The sequence below is a fragment of the Manihot esculenta genome, chromosome 18 (assembly GCF_001659605.2).
Source record: "Manihot esculenta cultivar AM560-2 chromosome 18, M.esculenta_v8, whole genome shotgun sequence".
Classification (NCBI taxonomy): Eukaryota; Viridiplantae; Streptophyta; class Magnoliopsida; order Malpighiales; family Euphorbiaceae; genus Manihot; species Manihot esculenta.
In genome coordinates this window covers 2,080,393-2,099,519 of record NC_035178.2, presented here as the reverse complement: position 1 = coordinate 2,099,519, position 19,127 = coordinate 2,080,393, and the positions used below count along the sequence as shown (strand labels likewise).

The following is a 19,127-nucleotide window of genomic DNA, read 5'->3' as shown; positions in this document are numbered from 1 at the left end:
TTAAAATTTTACTAATTTAAATAATTTATAAAAAATAAATAAAAATAATTAAAATATAATAAAAAATAAAATAGTGTTTAGTAATAATTTAAATCGTGCATGATAAACCTTAAGCTTATTAAATATGAATTATTATAATTTATTATATTAGTGATTGTAATAATTTTTTATTTTTTATTTTTTATAAAAATGTAACTTTTATATTTGTATTTTATATAAAAATCACTAGCATAAGTTTCTTGATGTGATTCTGTTTCATTATTTTCAACTAGCTATATTTTAAACTTTTTTCTTATTATTTTCTTTGTATACAGTGTAGGGTGCATAGTTATACAATTATTGCTAATTTAAATATTCAAATTATTTGATTTAAGTGATTCTATTTGTCTATTGCACCACCACTGTGACCGCTTATCTGCCACTATTTAAATTTAGTAAGATTTATGTTTTTAAATATATAAATTTCAAGTTATTCCAGTGTTTGAATTATTTAATTCTAAATAATTCTATTTTTCGATCATTATCTTATTGCGATTCATCACTATTAAAATTTAATAAATTTTATTTTTCTAAATATATAATATTTTAAATAAAATTAATATTAATAATATATGATAATAAATATTAAAATTTTTAATTTTTTAAATATTTTTAAATTCCCTCTCAAAAAAATATTTTAAAATTTTTTACTCTAAAATTGAAAATCATACATATTAAATAAATTTTTAATTCTCTTTTATAATTATCCTTTTTGTTTTACAATAATAACATATAAAATATTTTTAATATTTAGCGTTGGCAAACAACTAGTTTAAGAATATAAACTTGAGGAAGGGGACAAAGCGTTTATCTCATAGAAAAAAATATCTCTCTTATTTCTGACCTTTTAATCTTCATAAATTGTGGGCTTTCACAATCCCTTCAATAAGATAAACTTGGCATGTTTAACTAGTTAGCTATGGAAATTGCAAAATTCTTGAGTAAGTATTAAAAATTTCAATTTTAGAAAAATAAAAATGAGCATCTTGAATTAGAAATCAATAAGGAAAACAATTAAGAATTGCTATGAATTTTTAGGATTTATTATTATTATTTCTTCTATATAGATATAATAATTATGATTTTTTAAAATGTGGCTAAATGATTATGATTTAGAAAAAAAAATTGGTAATCATAATTTTTATTTTTTTAGTCATATACAAATTTTAAATTTTAACTATATTAAAAATTTGATAGCAATTTTTTAAAAATATCATACAATACTTTTTAAAAAATTATTTTCCTCAAAATACTAATTTTTAAAATTTTTTTTATCATGTATATAACATTTAAAATCATAGAAGAGCAAATTATAGAAAATAAGAATTCAAGGGTTTTAATAATTTTTTTTATTAACAATTTATTTGATTTAGTGTTTTTTTTTTTGGAAGAATTTATTGATTTAGTTAAAGTAAATTTTGCAATCTATTTGCAAGTCCGACAACTTTAATATCCCGGTGACCCAACTCACAAGTCAGTAGGTTTCATTAGGGGTTGGAATTGGTGAGGAAAATAGGAAAGGATAATCAAAGGCAGATTTGAACGATGAGCAGCGACGGAGAAGATGCAGCACGGCGTCGTAATGCGGTGGCGGATTATCGAAAGAAGTTACTGCAGCACAAGGAGTTGGAATCCAGAGTACGAGCTGGTCAGTCGAGCAGATTACTAAAACACTATACATCAGTTTTGCGATTGCTTAATCGATCTGATATTACCTTGTTTTTAACTATTTTATTGTTATTTCTTCAACTTCTGCGATCAATTAGTTAGATTAGGGTTTATTGGTCGTCAATTTGCGTATAATGATTCGGTTTAGTTTTGCGTTTTATTGGAATTTTTGGTCGGTATATGAAAAGGTTCCAAGTCTTGTTCGTGTATGCTAATTCGATTAGTGAGGAATTTAGGGTTCTCAATTTGGCAGTTGCAATTCCGAATATATTGTCATTTACGAGGAAAGAAAAAAAAAGTCGCGACTTCATGGGATGGTAGCTCAATTAAAGTTCATCACTCTTGTAATTTTAATGTTTCAATAAAAATAAGGAGCTGAAATGCTTCCTGTTAGGATATTCTCTGTAGGCACCTTAGTTAATTTTTTTTTTTTTTTTACTTTTTATCCTTGATTGATTCATTAGGAACCATTATTTGATTGTGCATTCTGTTCTTGTTTCTGGACTGTCACAACAATGAAATGATGGTTTCTTTACTTGTTTCTGTTCATTACATATGTCAAAAGACTGTGAATGGGCTACCTGATCTTATTTCATTGCTTTGGGAGCTGATAGTCTTGGACTGATGGTAAAGTTTTTATGTGGTATTGAGTTGGATATCATGTTCTTGCAGTGAGGGACAATTTGAGATCTGCTAAGAAAGAATTCAACAAGACAGAGGATGATTTGAAGTCTCTTCAAAGTGTTGGGCAGATCATTGGAGAAGTTCTCCGACCTCTTGACAATGAGCGCTGTAAGTACTCCTGAATATTTTGTTCTCTCTTGGCCTTTCTATCCATGTGCAAATTCTGGTTGCGTTTTGTGTTTTGAAGTGTTGAGACTGGGACTAGTTTCTTAAATAGAATCTTTCATGATAATTTATTTTCAGCTGGCCTTTTTTTTTTTTACAATAGTCTCTTGTGGATACTGTACAAATTGCACAATTTTTGCCTTCCCAATCCTTTGATTTTATACTCTCATCCTTGCCCCCATTCATTTGCTTGGTTCATGTGGTCTTAAGAGATAGTTGATGATCAAGGAGTAATCTTGCTTCCATTTCTATAACGTTTCAGTGATTGTCAAAGCAAGCAGCGGTCCTCGATATGTGGTTGGCTGCCGCAGTAAGGTTGATAAAGAAAAACTGACTGCAGGAACTAGAGTGGTTCTTGATATGACAACACTCACGATCATGCGGTCTCTTCCACGTGAAGTAAGTTATTATGATTCTTCTTTCTTTATCAAGTTTCCTTTTCTATTAGCTCTTGTTCTTGTTTTCTTGTTCATTGTCACATCACAGTTAATATCTGTTATTGTGAATGCCTTGGTCTGGCAGGTAGATCCAGTTGTTTATAACATGCTGCATGAAGATCCTGGTAATGTGAGCTACTCAGCTGTGGGCGGTTTATCTGATCAAATCAGAGAATTGAGGGAATCCATTGAGCTACCTCTCATGAACCCTGAGCTTTTCATTAGAGTGGGGATTAAACCTCCCAAGGTGATCATGTGTTTCTTTGAGCATATCATCAAATTTGAAATTCTTTTAACTGTTCATCAAAGTTATTGTATTCACTCAAAATTCCTTTTTCTTTTTCGTTCTCCCCCCCCCCCCCCCCTTATTTTTATTGTTGCATGCATCATGTAAACTTGTTAGTCATATGTCCCACTTGTATGAAATTATTTAATGTTCTTTTCAAATTCAAATTGTGTTTCAGGGTGTGCTTCTTTATGGACCTCCTGGTACTGGAAAGACCTTACTTGCTAGAGCTATTGCAAGTAACATAGATGCCAACTTTTTGAAGGTCAGTTGTTGTGTTGTCTAATCAGCCTTTGTCTTTTATATTTTATTGCTTGTGTTTGGTTCCTTGGTTAACATATGCTTCTAATTTGGATGAAGGTTGTTTCAAGTGCCATTATTGACAAATACATTGGAGAAAGTGCTAGGTTGATACGAGAAATGTTTGGATATGCACGAGATCACCAAGTATGAATCTTGGATTTTGGATTTCCTTTCCTACAAAGTTATGTCAACTCACATGCTAATTCACTTTTGTTTGTTTAGCCCTGCATCATTTTCATGGATGAGATTGATGCCATTGGTGGACGTCGTTTCAGTGAAGGAACCAGTGCTGATCGTGAAATTCAAAGAACACTGATGGAGTTACTTAATCAGCTTGATGGATTTGATCAGCTTGGGAAGGTGTTTTAAGTGTGCTTTGTGTCCACCGAGCATTATAATTTTATACCACATGCAAATTCATATTTTTCTTTTCAAAAGCAAAGCATGATTTTGGAAGGATCTCTTGGGTTTATGTTACTCATTATTTATGGTCATGGAAACTTTACTCAGGAATATTCAACATTAAGTGCATGCTTAGTGCTCCAGTGAAATTTTGATGAACTTCTTTGGCTTAGTTATTATCTTGAATTGTAAACATTGGGATATTTCACTGATGAAAAGATCAAGATTGGGGTTTGTATGACTCATCCTATTGTACAATGCAGGTCAAAATGATAATGGCAACAAACAGACCTGATGTTCTCGATCCTGCTCTTCTTCGTCCAGGGAGGTTAGACAGAAAGATAGAGATTCCATTGCCAAATGAACAGTCAAGGATGGAAATTCTTAAAATTCATGCTGCTGGCATTGCCAAGCATGGAGAGATTGACTATGAGGCTGTTGTGAAACTTGCAGAGGTGAGCTAAACAGTGGCCATCTTTGTTCTATGCATTTATTGACTCATTGTAATGACTGTTACCTGTTGCAACTATGTCAGGGTTTTAATGGAGCTGATCTCCGCAATGTTTGCACCGAAGCAGGAATGTCAGCAATTCGAGCAGAACGTGATTACGTCATCCATGAAGATTTTATGAAGGTAATTTATGTTCTTGGCACAATGGACTTAACAAATGGACCTCATCTCCCAAACCAAGCACAGATGTGCTGTTTCACCGTGAGATAAATGCAAACGTGAAAATAAGTATAGTTTATGTGCTCCATCCAATTAATAATTTGCAATATGCGCTTAATCTTGCTTTGCTATAATACCACAGGCTGTCAGGAAGCTTAATGAGGCAAAGAAACTTGAATCAAGTGCACATTATAATGCTGATTTTGGGAAGGACTAGAAGCCGTTTCATTTGTGGCCATGGAGTTGGAGGCAGTGCATTTATTTCTAATGCATACGGTGCATTGTTTTTTAGCGACACTATCACAGTTTACAGATTTCCAAGTCATGGATTTTCACTCTTGAAACTTTCAAGTATTGTACTGCATCAATCTTTTGAACATGTTGAAATTGAATTCCGGTTGTTTCCGAATGACATATTTGTAGTTATTCATAGAATTCTACATGGCTTTTCCAATTCCCATGCCTATATCCTTGTACTTCGGCAGTTGATTTGAAGCATGGCAGTGATTTGGAACTGCCGCCATCTAAGCCCCTTTTTTACTGTGATTTTAATTTCGTACCTTTACAGTGAGAGTACGCTACACTACCTTACCCCTCCAAACTAATTGCGGCAATAATAACAACAACAACATCCATTTTCTCTTAAAATTAAGGGTATGTTATAGATTAGTGATTTAATGAAATGATTTTGTACTTTTTAAAAACTTGACTCTTGAAAAATTTATAATTTAATTTTTATCGTTAAAATTAAAATTAATTTATCATTATTTTTTATAAAAATAAAAATATCCTTTAAATAAAAATACCCTTTAAATAAAAAAAATCCAATCAAAATCAGTTCAACATAGTACTCCTTTTCTAATTTTTTTTTGTCTCCTCCTTTTAACTCAATCCATTGCTTCAAAGATCTAATGCATCATTGCACTGCCGCACACTTATGCATCCAATTCATTTTACGTGTGATTGCATCACACCTCAACGTGATTTAAGACTATAATTATCATTTTCGATTTCGTTATTAATACTACTCTCAATTTTACCATCGGTGTTATTATGAACCTTGTCGTCAATGTTATTTAGATTTTGTTATTGATGTTGCTGTAAATTTCGTCGTTGATATCGCTTTAATATGGCCTTTACTCGCGATTTCGCCGTCATAGACAACACCTTCACAAATCTCAAGTTGAATTGTCTAACACTATTAGGCATACAAATCTTTTACACAATCTTTACAGATTAACAAGTCATCGTTTATCTCCGAAAGCCATTCCACTGAATAAGGTTTCTGTAAAGCCCATGAATTGAAGTTTTATTTTCCTTATTCTGTAAAGCCTATGAATTGAAGTTTTATTTTCTACCTTCACATGCTCTATCCAAATAATCTACCTTGGCATTTAAGATTGAATGTTGTGAGTATAATCTGCCTTGACATTTAAGATTGAATGTTGTGAGTTCAAAAAATATTGCATTTATACTGAATTTGAAAATACAACATTGAACTAACCACTGATAATAAACATCAATGGAGCAATTTGACAACATTAGAATATCCATTAGGCATATCCTGGATCATGCATCTAGAAGGAAGCCAATGAGATGGACATTGAGAAGTAAATTCTGGAATGTCATATGAAACATTAACAATTGCCCAATTGCCGATAAGCCTTGCTCAATTTGTTGACAGTGTTGGGACTAATGGTGAAAGCACCTGCAACTCTTCATATGAGTTATTTTTAAAAATTATAATTATTTAGAGATAAAATTAAAATAATTTATTTCACAATATACTTAGGGGTTTGATTATAAAATACAAAAACTATTTATAAATAATTAAATATGTAGGGTCAATTGTAAGATTTTATTCCTCAATAATTATAAAATAAAGAATTATTTTGAAAAATTATAGAAATTTTATTATAAATTTAATTAAATTTTATAAATTATATTATTTTAAATTAAAAATATATACTATAGAGTATTTTAATTATTTTTATTAATGAATAGCAAATTAACTGATAATTTGATGATAGAAATTAATTTATAATTTTTTAAATATTAAAAATTAAATAATAAATTTTAAAAATATAAAAATTAAAATAAATATTTTATCAAATCGGATAAACTAAACTGTAATTTTTTTCAAAATTAATACATCTGTTTTTTTTTTGTAAAAAAAGTGGGGAATTGCTATTTCTCGCGTTCTGTTGACCAAATTTAGAAAAGAAATGGAAATGAAGATGGGAAAAAGGATAAGACCATCGATGGTGAGAGGTCCCTTTCTACATTTTTTGACTTTGAAATGTGAATGACAAATATTTCTTTTAGTTTATTTAATTTTATTAATATTATTATAGATAAAATTATTATTATATTTATTTTAAATTAAGATTAAACAACTAAAAAATAAGTTTTTTTAAATATATTTCATGAAAAACATTTTAAAATTATATTCTAATTATTAGGCAACATATCACTCTCTAAGCATTATTGTCACTATTATCTAATAACTACAATTATCTAATAAACACCATAAATTGCTATCATTTACAATCAATAAGAATTATTAAATTTCTATCATTTTTGCATCTCAATTGATTTTGGACTTTTAAATGCAAAGTGCCCTAATTGAACTTTTTTGGTTTCTTAGGCGTGGCTTTGGCGAGCTTGTACTTCATCATTCTCGCAATCTTGTAGAACCAGAAACCACTCACCAGCTGTAATCCCACTGCCATTACCTAATTACAAATTCACAGTTAATAAAACCACATTCTTTCTTTTTTTCCTCTTTTTTCCCCAAAAAATCAGTTACCTTAACAATTAGGGGATTATCAGCTCTCAAAGTCATATAAGTAAGGTAAGGCCCACCAATCATTCTAGCGCAAGTGAATATAACTGCAAATGATATCTGCACCATAAAATTAGATTAAGTCTAATTAATTAACAGATGGAGAGAGAGAGAGAGAGAGAGAGAGATACATCGGCTGCCAAATTAAGGGGAGTGTCCCTGTAACCAAGATCCTTAAGAAGCTCTCTGAGGTGGAGAAAAGGGCTAGACATCTCGGTTATCCAGAGTGCGGTAACCAGTTCTGATCCACTCTGCACAACACCAATACCTCTTCAGCTTCAAATTTTCAAAAATAGTAAAAAAAATAATTGAAGTTACCTTATGATAGAGAAGGCCAGCTCCCAAGCCAACAATGCTCACCAAATGATGAATTGTATTGTCCAGATTGAATTGCTTGTCGAAGAGGCAACATATCAGATCATATATCAGATACGAAACACTCACACCCAAAGCTCGCATCTGCTCCATCAATTTACTACCCAAATTAATTCAAACCCTTTTACGTAAATGAAGATTTGATGAAAAAGAAAATTACCTGACTTGGTGAAGGGTTTGAAGCCAAAGGACAAGCAGGGCACCTCCAATCTTCGACTGAGAGACAAGCTAATGTCACAGCTACAATGGCGTGGATTGAAGAAACCAGGCGATTGCAGAACTCGAAAGAATAATTCTGCAGAAACTTTCTGGTCAACAGGAATATTGTTGCCCATGAAATCACTCCCAAGGTTATTGTATTCAAATCATAGTTTTCCATTTACAACCTACTTTTTCTGCAAGTTGCAAATCAACCCAGTTTCTTCAGAAACCAAACCAAAGGAAAAGAAAACTTCAAACCGAAACAAGACGACAGAAGTATTGATGGGTTGTAGTTATGAACGATGATTCCGATTATAGGACAAATCAGGAAAGGCTTTGTTTGTTTGGTTGGAGTTATAGTTGTGCATCATTTATTTAGTGTCCCCGGAAATAGGTGGAAGTTAGGTTATTGTTAACTGTTTGATTAATTTTCTAATTTAGTTGGAAATTAAATATAAAGAATTATAATTCAGTGATTATTTAATGTGAGAACTATTTTACATTGTAAGCAATTTGGTGAGATCAATATCACAGATGGGTGTGGAGAGATTCAATTAGATGATATATTTTCTTGGTCAAATTGCCATTTAATATCAATTAAAAAAATAATTATCCTTACCCATAAGTTAAGTTCATCATCATCAAATTCTCAATGGTTTTGAAAAATGCAGGAACTCATAAGCAATATAAATCCAGAATTATGCTTCATTTTGATGGAATTCTAGAATATTGTTCATATCCACTTTGTAATTATTTTATTTTATAAGTGAATGATATTTCAAATGAAAAGTCTTTTTTTTTTTTTCATAAAATTTGGTTGCATCATTTTCAATTAGTTTCTAGCCATTTTCAGCAAAAGCAATGTAGATTCAGATGATCAAATACTATTATGATGGATGGTGACAATTAGAAAAGGGCTCAATGTTCAATTTCATCCATATATTTATTGATAAAATTTAATGCAGCTAATTTTTTAGTTTTTGTCTAAATTAATTTAAAATTTGTAATTTAAGCTAATTTAGCTCAAAAATAGATTGAATTTTTAATTTATTGATTTACGTCAAAATCAAGAAGTTTGATTTCTTGAATTTTAGCTTTTTTTTTATTTTCTTAAATTTAGCCTATAATAGGAGATTTAACTTTTATATAAAAAATGTACTTTTTATAAATAAAATTTGTATGTAATATAATATATGAAAAATTGAATTAGTTTTCATTGATAAAATGCTATCTTTTAAAAGACAAACATCGATGTCAGGATGGCCGAGTGGTCTAAGGCGCCAGACTCAAGTTCTGGTCCTCGTGAGAGGGCGTGGGTTCAAATCCCACTTCTGACATTATTTTTTCATTTTTCTTTAAATTGGTATTGAAAAATCCTCCATTTGATTTTAGTCTTACTCCTATTTCATTTGGAATGCACTTAAATATTAGTAAGCTTAATAGCTGCTATTATCATTAAAGAAAAAGGTTTACCAATAATAATTTAACAAAAATGAAATACACAAAATTTTTTTTATCAAAATATATAATATTCAAATGCCAGAAGGAAAAAGATTTAACCTAAATATAGAATGATAAAAATGAAATGCACAATGTTTTTTATCAAAAGATATAGTATTCAATGTTGAGAGAAAAAAAAGGTTTAATTCAAATATAGAATGATAAAAATAAAATTAGTCCAAAATAGAAACCCAAACAATCTATTGTGGAAGAAAAAATAATGAATTTTATGAGGGTCAAGAAGTATGGAAATCACTCAAAACAATAAATTAAAATACTTAACTACTGAAACTCACAAGGTTACCAAACGTCCATCACAATACTTTCAAAGGCTCAAATCTGTACTGCAACCATGAGAACAAGAAATGAAGGCTAAGCACGAGCACCGCAAAAGAAACACTCGAGAAGAGAATAGTGGCTAAAGCTCTACAGCTCAAAAGCTTTGAGTCACCATAAATGGCATCCACGCCTGGTATACGACTGCTAAAGATGAACCACCTTTAAACACCCTCCAAAACCAACATGCAGTTATCAATCCCTTCCTCTCCTTAAAGTCCCTTTGCATCAACACTAATAGAAAAAATATATAAACACCACCAAATGTGGGAGGGAGACCCACACTCCGAGGTGGAAAAGAGAAAATCTGCAGGAGAGGCCGACAAGCTCAACAGAGGGATTCTCTCTAGAAAGAAACTAGAGAGAGAAGAGCCAGTTCTTTTTCTAAATGAAATCCACAATTTGATATGATAGATTCAATTTTTGCCATTATGCATTCAATTGACAATATCAAGTAAAACACGGTCGAAGAAAACATTCACATTTCACTGAAGATATAAGAGACAATTTCATTTTTGTTGATTAGAATGGAATCCAAAAATGAACCCATTCAAGCCTTGTGATTGCCCTCTCGAGAGTAATCATTATACAATACAAACATTTTCGCAGATAAAATTGACCGACACATTAAGAAGGCCTCCGCGGTAAGTTAAAGGGGAAGACCGTGGAGAGTTTGGCTGCTGAAATATGCTAAAAGCCCTCTTTGGTAATTGCTCGCAGCCCTTACATTCAACTTCAAATTGATAAGGAACGATCTTCCAAAATGAATGCCACAAGATAATTAGAGAGAGAAACCCGTAGCCTCTTAATATTTGCGATATCTTGCCCAAAAACCTTTTTTCCTGGCAGAATCCTTATCTGACAGGGACCTTGTCCATTTGGACCCAAATGAAAAATGCCGTCTCAAGAACGGCTTTGTGGAGGAGCTTGCTGCACTGGAACTAGGTTCCATCTTTGGAGCACCTCCCCACATGGCATTTTTTTGATAGTCAAAATCATCAGAATCACTGTCAAGATAACCATCTATAACCCGATTTCTCGAAATCTTGCGACTTCTGGCCTTTAACTCTGCTTCAGCTCTCAAAGCCTTTTTGGACATAGTTGGGACTTGCTTCTCGCCTCCCATGCATATTGGGCAAGATGGGTCGTATCTGTCAACCTCTAGTGTCATGGCCTCCAAACACTCGGAATGGTACACATGCCCACATACCAGCACGGCAACTACTGAGAGCTCATTGCTTGCAAGAATTCTCTGGCTGCTCCAAGAAGATCTCTCAGTCAATAACTTTGAACAAGCTCCACAAGTTTGAAGCTCTAAAGAGGGAGAATGAGAAAACCTGCCACTGCATCCACTTAATTTGCTCAAACCATAGCCCAGGTGCTCACTGTCAAAAGACCACCTCTCCCTTTGTGAAGAAGCCACAAGCTCAGAGAAGGTTCGCATGGACCAACCATCAGAAGAACCACCATAGGATCCCGTCGCGAAGTCATGGCTGCAAGTGGAGAACACAAATGATGACCTTCCTTCAGATAAAGAGTAATCATTCGGTGACTTCAATCCCATAATCCGACTATCAGAAATCTGCCTTAATAGCCGATGCCCAGGTGAACACTGAGCCCGTCTTGACGGGGTTGAACTTGGGGGAAATGAATGATCACAGGCAGGAAGAGGATCAACTCCTGATGTTGAAAATGATGAATCTACTGAAAATGAAAGCTTTGGGGCAGGTAGTTCTGCAATATCAGGAGATTCTGAAGAGTTCTTTCCCTGAAGACAATCAGATAGAAGTCCAACGATAATAAACTAACACCAGGAGGAAGAAAAAAAAAAACACAAACAAACAAAAGTTAAGCTACAATAGTAAATTTCGACCCAACTCGTCCAAACTCACATGTACAGGGTAATTGTGTTCCATCGACACGCCTGCATCAATAATACAAAAAAGTATCACATACAACACGACAAAATCCGGGCATCACAGAACTGCATCTCAAAAACAATATAACTAACAACAGTTTGCAGTGAAATAAAAAATACGGAAGGAAACTGGTAAGCATAACATGCTTGCAACATTTTCAGATGGTTAAACTAACAATTAGCAGTAATTAAGCACAGCTTCAGAACACCATAGGAAAGTCACAACTACAAGAGTAACCTGAAAGATCCACTTGAGACCAAAACAAGATTCACTCAATGACCTGACACCACACACTGATCTGCCACAGAAGCAGTGGGATAATGGGAAGAGAAACCATGTTTCTAGGTTTTAGTTGGTTAAGTTTCACAATTGACAAACTTATAAAAATCAAGATTTATAAAGAAATATCAAGCATCGCATCATTAAAAAGAATCCATGGAGAACATGGCAACTCAGCTGAATGATTCACAAAAAAGAAAGGGAAAAAAGGCACTTATCTGAATGACTTCCAATATGATTTCACAAATTAATACTGGAAAGAACAAGAAATAGGCAATTATTAAAATCCAAAGATGTATCAGAATTTTGCTTTGACATGGAACAGAAACATGATATTCCAAGGTTCACCTCAAAAGCATGTTGAATGCTATCACCCCAAAATAATGAAGGTAAAAGTAAGAAATTTGGTCAAATCAGCAACCATAAACATTCTAAGTTAACACTAGGCAATTTGTTATGTCCATATAGGTGTGCTTCAGCTGTATCATGATAACAAATATAAATACAGAAAAAGTACACAACATCTTCCAACTATGGAGATTCATAGATATGGAAGCACAGCACTCCAAAAACATAATGTATCTCTGACAATTAATTTATGCAAAATCATATCAGGTGGAGTTTTCCTGGATAACAAAACACCTGAAGAGCAAAACTCATTCAGATGGAGATAACAGGACGTTTATATAAGAAACAGTCACAATTCTGGACATATCAAAGGGGGACAATAAAACACATTGAAAAAAAAATCATAAGGATTACTTAGCCTTAGAATAGGGTTAAGATAATAGTGCAACACGTCACCTGAAGGTTGAGCTATAAGATTTGCTACCACTCCTTCATGTACCGGAGACTTCAGAGAGACAGGTGTTCCAAAACTCTCATGCAGACTGACCTCATCAGAAAGATTACCTCTATCAGAGCCTACAGGCCCCTTCACCTCCACACTGACATCTCTGCTGAATCTATGAGAAGTTTGATATGGTGAATCATCAATTTCACTAGCCACACGCCTTCGATTTTCCCACTGGAAGCTCCAAGTTGGAGAGCATCTGACATTCCTGTACAAAGCATTACCTCCAGTTCTGCTGGGCAGATCTTTTTCTCTTGCTGCAATGCAGCAAGCTGACCCCATGATCACTCAAATAGAACAGAGATTACGTAACACCACGAACAAAAATCAAGAAGAAGCACTTAGCAGAGAAACCTGTTGGAAAGGTAAAAAAACAAAATAAAAGCAGAATTATTAATAAACAACTCAAAATAAAAGTAGGAAATAAATCAATACCAAGCTTAAATCATGTCTCCGAGTGAAGAGTCACACATATCTCCCTAAAATACATGAGGACAAGGACTATATTATAGATACAGTTATGCAACCAAGTGCATTTCCAAACATAAAACTAATTAAACACTCAGATATGTTTTTTCCTTACAAATGTCAAAAACCCACATAACACTCATATTCCAAGCAATTTGCATACTATTATAAGATAGATTTTTTTTAGGAAAGCAAAAAAGAGAGGAAATTATGCTAGCTTGCAAATGTAGTATTAAACTGAAAAATAAAAAAAATTACATGCCTCCACCAGTAATATAGTTACCTAACGTAAAAAGTGTTCTCCTAAAGAAATAATATCGAAACTCTCTCAGATATTTGCATCAGAATAGGAGTTAATGCCGTCAACAGGAATCAAAACCCTCGTACAGATTGTCAATCTGATTCATCAATACCATTGCTACTACTGCAACTACTTGCTGTTAATAAGTTAATCACTTAAGAGATCCAACACACACCCCTAATCAATTCCCAAACAACAAAGACCTAAAGTTAGAATTTTTTAATAATTACTTACTAAATGCATCCGCATTCGATATAAATCAACACATAACTATTTACTCCACCACCAAGTTAAACTCGTGCATTAAATACACAGCCTATAAATTCTATAACCATTTGTGCAGGGGATAATGCGGAAACGAGAATCACTATCTAAACAAATTAGTACATAATAGCTACTGGCCGGAAGAAAGTAAATATAATTTTTAATAATAAAAATTCAGCAAAATAAAAAAAAATACAAAAAACAAATGAAACCCCTTAAAATTGCAAAAATAGCATTTAATTACACAAGAAAAAATAACATTCATAACTATAATCTGACAAACAATGGAGAAGTACGGCGATTCGTGATAAAAATCAAACTAGGGTTTATGAACTATCTGGAAAGCAAATTGAAAAACACGAAAAATAAATATAAAACGAAAGCAACAAATTCTCACCGTTGAAAAATTTGAAATAGAGAAGCCAACAGAACGCGAGAAAAGGGAGCGCTTCTTCTTCTTCTTCTGCTTCTGTCACTGTACGTTCTAAGAGAGAATAAAAATGAAGAAGGTCAGACAGGGCAGAACCAAAAATTTATGCGATGTGCAGCACAACGGCTTGGGAAGGAGCTTCGTTTCGTTTGGCGGCAGAGAGAACGGCCGATCGTTCAAACGGAGATGAGAGGGTGTGTGAGTGAATCATAGTGAAGCCCACATGGGGAATTGTGCCACGTATTATATTCCGCTTTTTGCCCTCTTTTTTTGTAAAAAATTTGCCCTTTTTCTTCGCCTTTTGAACTGAGTTGGTTCTTTAATACTTGAAGGGCAAAAGGGTAAATGAAAAAGGGCAGTATGTGGTGCTTTTTTCTTTCCAGTACGTGCAATTTAGGCTTTTCTTCAAGGCGGGTGCAAAAAGTCGCAGTCGCTTGGCTTTTATTAAAGCGCAGGATTTATCTATAATAATTAATAATGACAATATAAAAAGGACTGTTCTTTATTTTTATTTTTTTTATGTTATTCATAATGTATTAAATTTATATAAAGTGGTTTTTTTATTTACTGCTTAAATTATAAAGAATTATAATAATTAAATATCAATGTTTTTTGAACGATGTATTAGAAGTACATTTTAATATGGTCCAAAAAGTAAAGTATAAGATATGAGTTAGAAAAACCCAATCTCTTCAAAACACTCTATTGATTATACTAGCCCAGCCCAACCGAAAGCAGGCCCAGTTAAAATTCCATAAAGTATTAACCTAAACTCGCGAGAAGAAAAATTTGTAATGTCTCATCTGATTCACTATAGCATCAACCCTGATGACAATCGCAACACCACCAATTTTTGTCCTCTTCAATAACAACTTCATAGTAGAAGATCACGCATGATTGCTAAATTCCCGAAGCTCCAACTACTGTATGATTATCTACCTCTGCCGCACATCAAGCTAAAAAATTATATTCAAAATACATCAAAAGGAACCTTGGAAATGCAAGCTAAAATTTATAAAGAATATTAAAAAAATAACATAACAAATCAACTATAAATACCAATAGGATAATAAAATTTTTGTCCAAATCTCATTCATAATGGAAAAAAAATTTTCATTCTATTTTAATGATTATCGTATTCTTAATATGTAATTCAAGTGAAAAAAAAGCAGACAAAGTAAATATTGACTCAACGCTGATGGATCCCAGTCAAAGTCTTAAGAAATTAATTAAGAAAAAAAAAAGTTTTTGGGTTTTTTTTTTCCCCTTTAATGCTGCAACTACAAAGAATTTAAATAGAAAAAGACTCAACAACTTATTCATAACTTAATGGCCACAAACGGTACTTATGAGAGATTCTAGCCATGATTTGTTAACACCAAATATGACTAAGTAAACAACTAAAAAAATGACAAATAAATGCTGCAGAATAAACATATCAGCATATTTAATTTAAATACTTCTTATTCTTGATGATCGACCGAGTGGACCGCCTCAGGGGTCTATCATTACTCCCCCCATCCAAAGGAACCTTGTCCTCAAGGTTGGAAGAAGGAAACCGCGCCTGTAGGTCTGCAAAGTTCTCCCAAATGGCATCATCACGATGCAAATGTTTCCACTGAACAAGACATTCTTCTATAACCCGAGAGCCGTTGCGAACCCACCTAGTATCAAGAATTGCTTCAGGTTCCAACATAGCAAATCCTTCGTCAGTGAGGTTTGGGAAATCCAATGAAACAGGTACAGCAGTGCCAACATGTTTTTTCAAAAGAAAAACATAAAACACTGGATGAACTTTAGAACCAGGAGGTAACTGCAATTTGTAAGCCAAGTTGCCAACTCTTTCTTCTATCCGATATGGTCCATAAAAACGACTAGCAAGTTTGTGGAATGGACGCCTATACACCGAGTGTTGTCTGTAAGGTTGCAATTTAAGATAGACAAAATCGCCCACCTGATATTCAATATTACGACGCTTCAAATCGGCTATCTATTTCATGTTATTAGCAGCCTGTGCCAAATTAATTTTTAATTCTTGTAAGATCTCATCCCGCGTCGCCAAAGTCTGATCAACTTTATTAACCAGAGATTGACCCAACTCATATCGTGGTATAACAGGCGGATGTCGGCCATACAAAGCCAAAAAAGGACACATGCCAATTGATTTGTGGAAAGAAGTGTTATACCAAAACTCAGCCCAAGGCAAGAAGGAACTCCATTTGCGAGGCTGCTGTGAAGCAAAACAGCGGAGGTATTGTTCCAAACACCGATTAGTGACTTCAGTCTGACCATCAGTTTCAGGATGGTAGGAGGAGCTCATATTTAATTGAGTGCCAGACAGCTTAAAAAACTCCCGCCAAAAATGACTTATAAAAATAGGATCCCGGTCACTAATAATAGATTTGGGCATACCATGGTACTTGACAATGCCGTCAACAAATTTCTCAGCAATAATCTTAGCAGTATATGGATGAGACAATGATAAAAAATGTGCATACTTGCTTAAACGGTCGACGACAACTAAAATTGAATTTTTACCATGTGAAGAGGGAAGGCCATCAATGAAATCCATTGTAATATCGTCCCAAACCTGTTCTGGGATAGGCAGGGGTTGAAGAAGACCCGCCGGCGAAGATGTCAATGCTTTGTTCTTTTGACAAACCGAACAAGCAGCAATATACTCTTGTATATGATCCCGCATCGAAGGCCAAAAAAATTGTTGTGCTAGCCTTTTATAGGTACGAAGCACCCCAGAATGTCCTCCACAAGGGGAGTCATGAAACTCCTGCAAAAGCTTAGTAGTCAAATCAGATTGAGGAGGAATTACCACCCGATTTTTGTAAAAAATTAATCCATTCTTCCACAAATACAGTTCTTCTGGCTTCTCAGTGGCCAATCGACTAACTTTTAACATGTATGGATGAGAAGTCATAGTTGCCCGAATCTGATCCCACAGAGTTGAGTGAGGAAGGAATAGAGCATGCAGGCTAGGGCTACCTGTGACCCGAGACAAGGCATCAGCCACTTTATTCTCCCTTCTTGGCTTGTAAATGACTTCAAAATCATAACCCAACAGTTTGGACACCCAATTTTGCTGTTCAGGAGTGATAATCCGTTGTTCCACCATGTACTTTAGACTGCGTTGGTCAGTTTGAATATAAAATTTCCGGCCAAGCAGGTAAGGACGCCAAGTGCGGATTGCTTGAAGGATGGCTAGCATTTCCTTGGCATAAGTAGACAAAGATTGCTTGGAAACTCCTAAGGCACGGCTCAGAAAAGCAATGGGTCTGTCATTTTGAGTTAAAACCGCTCCAATGCCAGTACCTGATGCATCTGTAATGACAACAAAAGGCTCATCAAAATTCGGCATAGCAAGGGTAGGAGTGGTAGTCATGGCTGTTTTCAAGGCTTGAAATGATGATTCAGCGTCGGCAGACCACAGGAATTTACCCTTCTTCAACAAATTAGTTAGAGGTTGAGCAATAACACCATAATCACGAACAAACTTTCGGTAATAACCTGTAAGTCCCAAAAAACCACGTAATTCAGAAATATTAGTGGGTTGTGGCCATTCAAGCATAGCCTTTATTTTTCCTTGATCCACACGAACCCCGTCATGCGTAACAACATGACCCAAATACTCAATTTGCTGTTGGCCAAACGCACATTTGTTGAGTCGAAGATAGAGTTTATGCTGCCTCAGTAATTCAAAAGCTTGGCGGACATGCTCGAGATGTGTGTTCCAATCTGGGCTATATATTAGAACATCATCAAAGAAAACCAGCATAAATTTTCTTAAATAAGGGCGAAAAATAGTGTTCATAAGAGCCTGAAAGGTTGAGGGTGCATTGCATAACCCGAAAGGCATTACCAGATATTCATAGTGGCCGTTGTGAGTTCGGAAGGCTATCTTGTGGATATCGGCAGAGTGAACCCGAACCTGATGGAATCCAGAAATGAGATCAAGTTTGGTGAAATATGCAGCTCCATATAACTCATCTAACATGTCCTCCACAGATGGTATTGGAAACCTGTCCCGAATTGTGACAGAATTAAGGGCCCTATAATCAGTGCAGAACCGCCATGAGCCATCCTTCTTCTTAACCAAGAGAACAGGAGAAGAGAATGGACTTGTACTAGCCCGGATCAGCCCTGATTGCAACATAACCTGTACCTGCTTTTCAATCTCTGCTTTTTGAAAATAAGCGTACCTATAAGGGCGTACATTCACCGGATCAGTTCCATCTTTAAGGTTGATATGATGTTCAATGTCCCTGTGAGGTGGAAGCTGGGTTGGCTTCTGATAAATGTCTGCAAATTGACTAAGTAATTGTTGCATTTCTGGGTGTATTCCTTCGAGTATAACTGATGTGGTTTCAACACATATAGCAAAGATTGTGCTGCCATGGTGCAATTCTTTAGTCATAGCCCTCAAGGAAAGGGGTTCAATCTGCTGGTGTTGGATGCCCTGTAGATGGCGTTGCTGTCCTTCCCATTCAAAATTCATCGTCAAAGTTTTCCAATTACATTGAACAGTACCCAGTTGTTGTAACCACTGCACTCCCAAAACGACATCTAATCCCATAATTGGTAAGGAATAAAATGTAGCAATAAAGGGTATACCTTGTAAGGAGAATGAGATATCTTTGAATTTTCCATTACAGGGCAGAGGAGTACCGTTTGCCACCTTCACAGTGAATGG

General features: G+C 34.3%; 3 protein-coding genes and 1 non-coding gene across 5 annotated transcripts; 2 read left to right on the top strand and 2 right to left on the bottom strand.

Annotated features, from left to right (window-relative positions):
* Positions 1-1,479: 1,479 nt before the first annotated feature.
* Positions 1,480-5,179, top strand: LOC110608192 (26S proteasome regulatory subunit S10B homolog B). Its single transcript, XM_043953615.1, has 10 exons — positions 1,480-1,687; positions 2,380-2,499; positions 2,819-2,955; positions 3,079-3,240; positions 3,458-3,544; positions 3,640-3,726; positions 3,805-3,942; positions 4,248-4,439; positions 4,520-4,618; positions 4,797-5,179. Exons 1-10 carry the CDS (start codon positions 1,585-1,587, stop codon positions 4,869-4,871), a joined length of 1,200 nt encoding a protein of 399 aa, XP_043809550.1. The 5' UTR covers positions 1,480-1,584; the 3' UTR covers positions 4,872-5,179.
* Positions 5,180-7,051: 1,872 nt separating this feature from the next.
* Positions 7,052-8,432, bottom strand: LOC110606364 (TLC domain-containing protein 5). Its single transcript, XM_021745137.2, has 5 exons — positions 8,035-8,432; positions 7,818-7,958; positions 7,631-7,750; positions 7,464-7,559; positions 7,052-7,389 (listed from the first exon to the last, which is right to left on the bottom strand). Exons 1-5 carry the CDS (start codon positions 8,251-8,253, stop codon positions 7,276-7,278), a joined length of 690 nt encoding a protein of 229 aa, XP_021600829.1. The 5' UTR covers positions 8,254-8,432; the 3' UTR covers positions 7,052-7,275.
* Positions 8,433-9,328: 896 nt separating this feature from the next.
* On the top strand, positions 9,329-9,412 carry TRNAL-CAA. The gene has a single exon. It is a non-coding gene; the product is annotated as a tRNA-Leu (tRNA).
* A 954-nt stretch (positions 9,413-10,366) lies between these two features.
* Positions 10,367-14,712, bottom strand: LOC110606693. Of its 2 annotated transcripts, none has more exons than XM_021745623.2 (4): positions 14,393-14,712; positions 12,914-13,316; positions 11,804-11,835; positions 10,367-11,679 (listed from the first exon to the last, which is right to left on the bottom strand). In XM_021745623.2, exons 2-4 carry the CDS (start codon positions 13,242-13,244, stop codon positions 10,717-10,719), a joined length of 1,326 nt encoding a protein of 441 aa, XP_021601315.1. In that variant the 5' UTR covers positions 13,245-13,316; positions 14,393-14,712; the 3' UTR covers positions 10,367-10,716. The 2 variants fall into 2 exon arrangements, with proteins under 2 accessions (XP_021601315.1, XP_021601316.1); XM_021745624.2 differs by lacking the exon at positions 14,393-14,712 and adding an exon at positions 13,398-14,297.
* Positions 14,713-19,127: the final 4,415 nt, after the last annotated feature.

Coding starts and splice junctions, on each gene's coding strand:
- LOC110608192 (XM_043953615.1), top strand. CDS start 1,585: ATGAGCAGCGACGGAGAAGATGCAGCACGGCGTCGTAATGCGGTGGCG. Junction 2,956..3,078: donor TGCGGTCTCTTCCACGTGAA/GTAAGTTATTAT, acceptor TTGGTCTGGCAG/GTAGATCCAGTTGTTTATAA. Junction 4,619..4,796: donor TCCATGAAGATTTTATGAAG/GTAATTTATGTT, acceptor ATAATACCACAG/GCTGTCAGGAAGCTTAATGA.
- LOC110606364 (XM_021745137.2), bottom strand. CDS start 8,253: ATGGAAAACTATGATTTGAATACAATAACCTTGGGAGTGATTTCATGG. Junction 7,959..8,034: donor CAAACCCTTCACCAAGTCAG/GTAATTTTCTTT, acceptor TTGATGGAGCAG/ATGCGAGCTTTGGGTGTGAG. Junction 7,390..7,463: donor ATAATCCCCTAATTGTTAAG/GTAACTGATTTT, acceptor ATTTGTAATTAG/GTAATGGCAGTGGGATTACA.
- LOC110606693 (XM_021745623.2), bottom strand. CDS start 13,244: ATGGGGTCAGCTTGCTGCATTGCAGCAAGAGAAAAAGATCTGCCCAGC. Junction 11,836..12,913: donor TCTTATAGCTCAACCTTCAG/GTGACGTGTTGC, acceptor TTATTGATGCAG/GCGTGTCGATGGAACACAAT. Junction 11,680..11,803: donor AACACAATTACCCTGTACAT/GTGAGTTTGGAC, acceptor GATTGTCTTCAG/GGAAAGAACTCTTCAGAATC.